At 48.0% G+C, this 9,792-nt stretch overlaps 1 protein-coding gene across 1 annotated transcript; it reads right to left on the bottom strand.

Moving 5' to 3' along the window:
- Window positions 1–281: 281 nt before the first annotated feature.
- LOC123929099 (cilia- and flagella-associated protein 251-like) lies at window positions 282–8,864 on the bottom strand. Its single transcript, XM_045984343.1, has 4 exons — window positions 8,639–8,864; window positions 3,818–3,958; window positions 952–1,063; window positions 282–715 (listed from the first exon to the last, which is right to left on the bottom strand). The coding sequence occupies exons 2-4, from the start codon at window positions 3,847–3,849 to the stop codon at window positions 620–622; spliced, it is 240 nt and encodes a 79-aa protein (XP_045840299.1). The 5' UTR covers window positions 3,850–3,958; window positions 8,639–8,864; the 3' UTR covers window positions 282–619.
- Window positions 8,865–9,792: the final 928 nt, after the last annotated feature.

The raw sequence follows: 9,792 nt of genomic DNA, 5'->3' as shown, positions 1-9,792 counted from the left end.
GAGGGACGGTGGGGGCCAGAAGGAGAGACACGGACATGAAGCTGCAGCGTGACATGTGCCCGGCTGAGCCCAGTCACCTGGGCCCTCTGACTGGGTTCTGGATCCTGCACCCAGGTGAGCACTTTGCACAGTGTCTGGTGCATCGTAGGGACCGAGCAGCCGTGTGGTGAGCGAAGGGTGCAAGGATGAGTACGACGACACAGAATGGAAGAGTAGACTTGGTGGGTGCCCTTGACACGTCGCTTCAAGCAAACTGAGACTAATAATTTCTGAGTCTCAGGAGCAGTTAAGAGCATGTCTAGAACAGGAAAGGCCGCTGGCCCGTGACTTCAGACAAATTATCTAGTACTTAACAGTAGCAGTCCATTGTATTTCTAAAGAACTCCTTCCCAGCACGTTTGCATGGACTGCGGGAGATACTTGCTGTAACAAACTTAGCAGAACCTGGCACATAATACATGCTCAGAACAATATTACTCACTATCAGGAAGATTAAAGTGAGATCAAGGACACGGCAGTGTTTTTTTACAAGCACTAGTGTACCATAACTGAACGCCAGTAAAACCGAAAGTAGGTTTGGACCTGGACTCGGTGTGACTGTAGACATAGCTTTACACACTCAAACTGAGCTCACCTGAACACCATACTCTTTGAGGAGGTTGAGGGTACATGCTGGGGTTTCCACGGCTGAGGTCCACCTCCAGATGCAAACTTCCTGCGAGTGACAGCAGATGGAGGAGAATGAGAAGGTTCCTGAAGGCTGTTGACAAACCCGACACCTCTCGTGGTAGCCATGTAACTGTGGCTCGGGAACATGGCACCGAGAGCTATACCTCAGGAAGAGAACCCTCAACGGGGGGCCATGGGGTCCGGTCCTTCCCTGAGAGCATCACATCACCACGTGGCCCAAGCCGAGCCAGCCCACTGAGGCCGCCTCCACGTGCCCCATACCTGGATTTCAGCATCGGAGATGGTTGCCAGATATTTGGAATCCCGGGTGATGGCTGTGGCCCCGATGCCGTTGCCTTCTGGGCAGCTGTCAAATATTGTGTGCACAGGAATGCTGCAAAACAGGACCAGGGAACCCGATTTGAGGTCTGCCTTGCTCCCCGGAGGGACTCGTTTCAAAAGCTATGGAGGAAACAAATGTGCTCCATCCATACAACAGACTGCAATGCAGCCATACAGAGGAAGGAAGCACGGACCCCTGCTGTATCAGGGGTGGACCCTCATACATCACGTGAAGTAGAGAAGCCTGACACAAAGACCACACGTTGTTCGAGCTCATTGCTATGAAGCGTCCAGAATTAGAAAATCCACAGGGACGGACCGGCATGTCAGTGGTGTCAGAGGGAATGGTAGGGATGACTGATGGCTTTGGGGTTTTCTTTTGGGGTTTTGGAACTAGGGGCATCCAGCAGGCTCAGCTGGTGGACCATGTGACTCCTGACCTCGGGTTTGTAGGTTCCAGCCCCACGTTGGGCAGAGAGATGACTTTAAAACAGCAGTTGGAACTAGAATCAAGCCGCGATGGCACAGCATTGTAAACACACTCAATGCCACTGACTCGCAGGCTTCACAGTGGCGAATTTTACCTTATGTGAATTTTATCTCATTTTAATAAATAATAGAACTAACTCAGCATTATGCAAGCATGCTGTTCATTCTCTTCATGAAGTCGACTGTCACCCACTATTGAGCGCTGATTCCGTGTCAGGCACGAAGGACAGGAAAAAAAAAAAAAGATGCCTAGGACAATACCCCAGCTCTCAGGAAAATGAGCGCCCTCCCACCTAAGCTGGATCCCAAGACTCTGAGGTCATGACCTGAGCTGAAGGCAGAGGCTTAACCTGCTCAGTCACTCAGGCGCCCCAGCATATGGTAATTTCTTAGAGCAGCCCAAGGAAACTAAAACAGTGGGTATGATCAGCCTCATTTTTTGTAGATGGGGAAAATCACTTCACTTCCTTGGGCCTCCAAGCTGCGTTAGTGATAACCTCCCTCATCTACTCTGGGACATCGCCAAACCAAGTTTCTCAGCCTGAAGAGCCAAGAATTGTAAATGGGGAAATTCACGAAGGTAATATCACTCGACCGGGCCTCAAGGCAACAGGACGACCAGCCTCCCCAGGCCGCTTCACCCTCTCCCGGCATCCCACCGCTGGCTTCTGCATGCCCAGACCGGTATTTCTCATTTGTTGCGGATATGCTACACTGAGTAGGGAAAAGGGAGCTTGCGCCACGGCTACCCTTGAAGGAGTCCCATATGATTATCAGGCACTAGGGCCCTTTGTCGGCCGCGGCAATCCACCGCCTGTCTTCACTGATGCAGAGGCAGGAGATCGCGTTAGTGTGGCCCTGCAGAAATGCAGAGAAAGTGCTCTGAAAGATTCAGGATGGCCAGAGAGGCTGGAGCCCCACAGAGAAAACTAAGCTCCTCTTCCAGGTTCATCGGGCTGAAAGTTCCACTCCGATGGCCTTCCCCTGGCATTTCTTCATAGCCAGTGGTTTTCTGATTTTCTCTCCCTCAAACCCCTAAAGTGTAAGCCACACTCCCCACAAGGACAGTGCTCCCTACAGATGTAGGCATGTGCCCAACTCTGAACCCAGGTGGGGAATAAATGTTGGGGTTCTGCCCCACCTCCAGCCCCCTTGAAGCCCTGCTGGCCTCATCTCCCTTAAACAGTGTCCACTCAGGGCACTGAGCAGATCTGGAGCAAAAGCCTCTTCGCTGGTCTCCCTGCTTTCATTCCCATCCCCCCACAATCCTTTCTCAGTAACTCAGGAACCTTCTGGAAACAAATAAGATGCTAGTGCTCCCTGCCAGGAAATAGTTCATTTCTTCCCTCCTTCCTCTCCCCTTGCTCACTCCATGTCAGTCATACCAGCCTTCTTTCTCGGCCCCATGGGCAGGCCTGCAAACCTGGAGCTCCCTGGGTCTGGACTGATTCTCCCCAAACTGCCCCTGGTTCATCCTCCTCAGTGAGTCAGATCTCGGCACAAAGGGCATGTTTGCCAGCGCAACCCACTGAAGGGCCATCTCTCACTCCTGATCTCTCTCCTGCAGCAGCCCACATTTCCTTTGGAGTGCTTGTTGTAATTCATAATTGTGTATTTATGAGACTATAAGCTCCATGGGGGGCGGGGGGGGGGGAGCTAGATCTGTTTTGTTCATGACTACATGCCCAGAATCTGAAACAAAGAGTTTCTGGTAAATACCTATGGAATAAATGAATGGAGGAACGAATGGGTGGATGGATGGATCGTCAAAGCCACTCCCAGCCACCTGACTCTGCAGGAGGCTGGACAGCTGCCTGGCATGGTCCTTATTTCTCAGCCTGTCTGCCTGCTGCTCCTTCCTCACTCTGCAGATACAAACTTCCCCCTCTCCCTCCCATCAGCACTGTGCTCAGTGCTGCACATTCAACTAAGCTCCAAGAAGGGCTGCTTGCTGGGCCTGTGTGTGTTTCTGGACATCTAGAGAGCAAATTCTGCACCTACGTGGCATGGATCCCTGAATATGACTAGGCTTTTGGGAAACCCTCTGTGATGTTTTTGACCTACGCATTGACTTAAGGAAGGTCCTTATTAAAATATATGTCAAATGCCCAAATAAATGCCCATATATTGGGCAGCTCAGTCGGTTAAGCGTCGGCCTTCAGCTAAGGCTTTGATCTCAGGGTCCTGGGATCCAGACCCACGTCAGGCTCCCCACTGAGCAGGGGAGTCTGCTTCTCCCTACTGCTCTCTCTTGCTTGCTCTCTCCAAATAAATAAATAAATAAAATCTTAAAAAGCAACAACGAGAACTTGCATACCTGAAGGTGCTGCTGAGTATTCTTGAAGACATCGTCGATGACCACAGTGTGAGCACAGACGTACAGAAGGACTCGCTAGTGTTCACCTCGAATGTAGTAAACGGTAAGAGAACTGGTCCATCTGAAAGACCAAGTCATGGTCTGGAAGACAAAGGCAAGACCAGCAAGACACTGAGTGTGCCGAACCCAGAACTGTGAAGCCAGGCACCCCTGGTGCAGTCTCTGGAGGGGAAGGATTTCACATCATCAGTCCAAAGTGAGGGAAATCACTTCAAGAACATCCTCAAGCACATGCTAGGGCCTGGAGGGCTCTCGAATCCATGATGCTGAGTGAAAGGGGCCACACACAGTGCAGGGTCAGTCCAATCCATAGAGATGGAAAGGAGCCCAGTGGCTGCTGGGGGCCTGGGGAAGGTGGTCGGGGAGTGACGGCGAGAGGATATGGATTTCTTCTGTGGGGGATGAAAATGTTCTGGAATCAGACAGTGGTGACAGCCGCACAACCTTGTGAACATGCTAAAAAGCAATGGATGGTGCGCTTTAAAGGGGTCACTTTTATGAGGATGTGGAGAAATTGGAACCACTGGCACTCTTGGTGGGAATGTGAAATCGTGCAGCTGCTGTGGAAAACCCCAGGGAGAGCTCTCCAAACACTGAAAGCAGAATTAGCGTATCATGCAGCAATGACACTTCTGGGTACCTAGCTCAAAGAACTGGAAGCGGGGTCTCAAAGAGACAGTCACACGCCCATGTTTAGAGCAGCATACTTCACAGAAACCAGAAGGTAAAAGGACGCCAAGTGTCCCATGACGGATGAAGGGATGAACAACATGTGAGTGCTGTTCAGGCTTCCACAGGAAGGCAACCAACGCTCTACAACGTGGATGGACCTTGGGGACATCATGTAAGCGAAATCCACCAGTCACAAAATGACAAATACGGTAGGATTCCACGGACATGGTCCCAAGAGGAGTCAGATCCATAGAGACAGAAAGTGGAATGGTGGTTGCCAGGGGCAGGGCTGGGGAACGGGGAGTTGTTCAATGGGTAGGGAGTTTCCATCTCATGAGATGAGTTCCAGGTGTTGGTTGCACCACAGTGTGACTGTACCTACTACGACGCTGTACACTTCAAAATGGTGAAGATGGTAAATTTTAGGGATGCCTGGTTGCACAGTTGGATCAGCAACTGACTCTTGGCTTTGGCTCAGGTCGTGATCTCAGGGTTGTGGCATCCAGCCCGACATTGGCCTCCAGGAATAGTCTGCTTAAGACTCTCCTCTGCCCTTCCCTACCCTCCCTTTCAAATAAATAAATAAAGATTTAAAAGAAATATGAGGGGCACCTGGGTGGCTCAGTCATTGAGTGTCTGCCTTCAGCTCAGGTCATGATCCCAGGATCCTGGGATCGAGCCCCTGCCAGGCTCCCTGCTCCTCAGGAAGCCTGCTTCTCCCTCTCCTACTCCCCTTGCTTGTGTTCCTTCTCTCACTGAGTCTTTCTCTGTCAAATAAATAAATAAAGTCTTTTTTTTTTTTTAAGATGGTAAATTTTACTTTATGTGTATTTTACCACAATTTTAAATTTTAAGAAGGTAAATTTTTTTTTTAAGATTTATTTATTTGACAGAGAGAAATCACAAGAGAGGCAGGCAGAGAGAGAGGAAGGGAAGCAGGCTCCCCGCTGAGCAGAGAGCCCAATGCGGGACTCGATCCCAGGACCCCGAGATCATGACCCGAGCTGAAGGCAGCGGCTTAACCCACTGAGCCACCCAGGCGCCCCCAAGAAGGTAAATTTAATGGTATTTGAATTATACCTTGCTTAAAAAAGAAAAGAAAGTCAACAGTAAACAGAAAGAACGTCCTATCCTCCTAATCCCCAGAACCTAGACTGCTCAGTACCTGACACACAGTGAGCACTTAATATTGTGAAATTCAATTTACTTTATGAAAATATATGGAAGGGGGAAGTTACAGTATAGTTACTAAGGAACTTCATAAGAAAGATAATTATTCAGCTGGGAATATTTGTATTTGTTCTTCATATACCAATTCCTCTGGAAGAATGAAGCACAAAGGGACAAAATTACCTAAGCATGATTAAAAATTCCATATTCAGGGGCGCCTGGGTGGCTCAGTGGGTTAAAGCCTCTGCCTTTCGCTCGGGTCATGATGCCAGGATTCTGGGATCGAGCCCCGCATCGGGCTCTCTGCTTGGCAGGGAGCCTGCTTCCTCCTCTCTCTCTCTCTGCCTGCCTCTCTCCCTACTTGAGATCTCTATCCGTCAAATAAATAAATAAAATCTTTGAAAAAAAAATTCCATATTCAGGGTGCATGGGTGGCTCAGTGGGTTAAAGCCTCTGCCTTGGTTCAAGTCATGATCTCAGGGTCCTGGGATCGAGCCCCACATCGGGATCTCTGCTCAGCCTGCTTCCCTTCCTCTCTGCCTGCCTCTCTGCCTATTGGTGATCTCCATCTGTCAAATAAATAAATAAAATCTTTTTAAAAATCCATATTCCCAGGAATAAATCCAAGATAAAAATTTTCTGAAATGAAAAATTAGAGGTATTATAAATCTATTACTTTTAATTCAATAGTAGCTTACTTCTGCATATTTTTTGTTTGCAAAGTCTTTTATAAAAAATCATGGATGTGATGAAAACACTTTATAAAAACTGTGGATACATACAAAAAGAGTGCTACTCAGAAATAGAAAGTAATGAACTAGCAAGCCAGGAAGAGACATGGAGAAATCTTAAATGCATTTTGCTAAGTGAAAGGAGCCAACCTAAGGAGACTTCACAGTGGGGACACCTGTGTGGCTCAGTTGGTTAAGTGTCTCCCTTTGGCTCAGGTCATGATCCCAGAGTCCTAGGATTGAGCCTTGCATTGGGCCCCCTGCTCAGCCAGGAGTCTGCTTCTCTTTCCCTCTCTCTCTCTACCCCTCCCCCAACAGGTGTTTTTTTTTTTTCCTCTCTCTCTCTCTCTCTGACAAATAAATAAATAAATCTTAAAAAAAAAAGGACTTCACATTGTATGATTCCAACTACATGATATTCTGGAAAAGCAAAACTATGAAGACAGGGGGGAAAAGTGGTGGCCGGGGAACGAGGGGGTGAAGGCAGGGATGGAGAGTGGGGCACGAGGGATTTGAAGGCAGTGACACAAGTCTGTAGGACACTGCAATGGTAGATCAGGAAGGGATGCTGTACTTTGTCAAATGCTTTTTCAGCATCTGTTGAGAGTATCATATGGTTCTTGTTCTTTCTTTTATTAATGTGTTCTACCACATTGATTGATTTGCGGATGTTGAACCAACCCTGCAGCCCCGGAATAAATCCCACTTGATCGTGGTGAATAATCCTTTTAATGTACTGTTGAATCCTATTGGCTAGTATTTTGGCGAGAATTTTTGCGTCTGTGTTCATCAAGGATATTGGTCTGTAGTTCTAAAGAGCACCTATTATTTTTAACAGGAAGAAATAAAGGGGGGGACCTGGGTGGCTCAGTGGGTTAAGCCTCTGCCTTCGACTCACGTCATGATGTCAGGGTCCTAGGATTGAGCCCCACATCGGGCTCTCCACTCAGCAGGGAGCCTGCTTCCCCCTCTCTCCCTGCCTGCCTCTTTGCTTACTGGTGATCTCTCTCTCTGTGTCAAATAAATAAAATTTTTAAAAATAAAAGAGAGAGAAAACCAATACAGGAACGGGAAGAGAAAGGAACAGAAAGGAGGTGTCGTAAAGGTGCTAAACAAATTTGCGGAGGGAGGTGATCTAGAAGAGTTGAGTTCTACAGTGAGCCCAAGGCTAACAGGGGCCCAAACCCCTGGCACGCAGGACACTTGCTCTCATTAGCGATATCCCCGGGTGTCATGCTAACTGGCTAAACAAGCCAAAAGTCTTCACAGGCTCTAAAACTTGTTCTATCTTTCATCCTGGGCAAGCCCAAGTTTTGACCTTGAAATCCACTGCTCAAAGTAAACCCCATTTACAGAAACGAGGCTGGCAGTTGTCTGCATCTCCCACTAGGAGTTTCCCATCATCCTCCTCATCACTACCATCCTTGCCACCACCACCGTCATCGTCTAGATGTGAACACCCGTCCAGTGCTCGCTATGTGTCAGGAACTACATTAAACACTTTACGTGCATCCGATCACTTACAAATCTTCCAAAGGCAGAGTCTACAGGAAAAAAGGGAGGTGAATCCTAGGAAGCAATTTTCAGTGCCAGGTGGAGGAGGAAGGGAAAAACTCTCCTCCTCTTCCTTCTCTTGGTAAATGGTAATATTTGTGCGGCAAAGGCAGATGCCAGTCGAGCCCCTGGTGCCTTTCTCAGTGCCTTTCCCTTTTTCATACCTTTTGCTTTCTGGTCCATCTCCGAATGCACATTTTGAGAAGCCCATAAGAGTTTTAGGAACTTGTGAAGAGGTATCAAGCCATCTAAGGCAGAAGAGGTGAGGAAAGGAGGGAAAGGAGAAAGGCATGGAGGAGCGGAGGAGGAAGTGAGAAAGAAGGGGAATGGGGAGGAGAGGGAGAGATTGACCTTGAGTCTCCCACAAGAAAGGGCACCCTAGGTAACAGACAAAGCAGGTCCGGAATTTCCTGCCTGGGAAGCAACCCTGTCGGACCCAGATGTCAGGCCCAGACGCAGCACTCCTCTGACCCATGTCCCACCAGAGCACTGAACTTCAAAACATACAAGTCTATTATTAGTTCAAAAGGATATTTCTGGTGGTATTTTTTTCTTCCATATGCATAAAATCCCCTTATTTCACAATGCTTTTAAAGCACTAGAGGACATGAAAAACCATGTTACACTCCCTTACCAAAGGATACACGTTGGCGCGGTCATCCTTTCAAACAACATGTCCTCGCTGGTAGACACCAGTGATTTCTTGGGGATCTCTTCTATGGACTGGAATTCTTCCTCTCGTCGCTCACTTAAGTCTGATCATCTTTTTACCTCTCTTCTTTCCCGTCCCAGTTCATCCTGGGGCATCTGGTCGATTTTCTCCCCAAGCTTGCTTGAGGGCTGTGTTTCAGGGAAACTAATCTCTGCTTCCTCAGAACCGCTTTGATCCAAATCAAGAAATTTTCCTTTTGAGCTCAAGTCTCTTAAAAGCTCATTTGTTTCCAAATGTTCTGATTCTAACGCATCCTTTGACTCGCCAAGGGTTCTCTTAAAAAAGAAATAAAAGAAGATTGTGATTCCAAAGACAGTACAGAGCTGCTTCATTCCCTCCTTTACTTTTCTTTCTGTTCCTACTCAGCCAGCCTTAGTGCTCGCCTCACACTGGAACTCTGATCTGTTTCAAAAAGGTACCTGGGGGGTGTCTGGGGGGCTCAGTTGGTTAAGTGTTTGCCTTTGGCTCAGGTCATGATCCTGGGGTCTAGGATGGAGCCCCACATTGGGCTGCCTCCTCAGTGGGGCGTCTGCTTCTCCCTTTCCTGCTCTCCCCCTGCTTGTGCTCTCTCTCACTCTCTCTGTCAAATAAAAAAGTAAAATCTTAAAAATAGTAATAATTTAAAAAAATTAAAAGAAGCGTGGGACACTTCGTACTTAAATAACATGAATCATGCATGTGCCAAGTTTATTCTTGGCCTCCGAGCAGAACCACACAGCAAAACCCTTCTTCTAAGTGGCACTGGTCATCTCCAAGGATGGGCGAGTCACAGTCACTTCTCCTTGGACCACAACTGAGTTCTCCTTCAGGGGGAGAGCCTACATTACTATGATCACGCTGACTCTGTTCTAAGACAAGTGCATTCCAACTAACCCCTAGGAACTCTTTCTGTCAGCTCCTCTGCACACCTCCCCCAGGAGGCCTTCCCTGACCATCCTCCTAGCTGGGCTAAGTGTCCTTGATTTTTGTTTTGTAAATATCTCCCATGCATCACTCAATCACTGCACTTAGGATATTGTTTTATGGTGTTCATGTATCAGTCTACCTCCCTACACACCCTAGAGCTCCTTAAGAAA

The sequence above is a fragment of the Meles meles genome, chromosome 18, assembly GCF_922984935.1.
Source record: "Meles meles chromosome 18, mMelMel3.1 paternal haplotype, whole genome shotgun sequence".
Classification (NCBI taxonomy): Eukaryota; Metazoa; Chordata; class Mammalia; order Carnivora; family Mustelidae; genus Meles; species Meles meles.
Note: the sequence above shows the minus strand (reverse complement) of the source record. Positions and strands in the feature narration are given on the sequence as shown.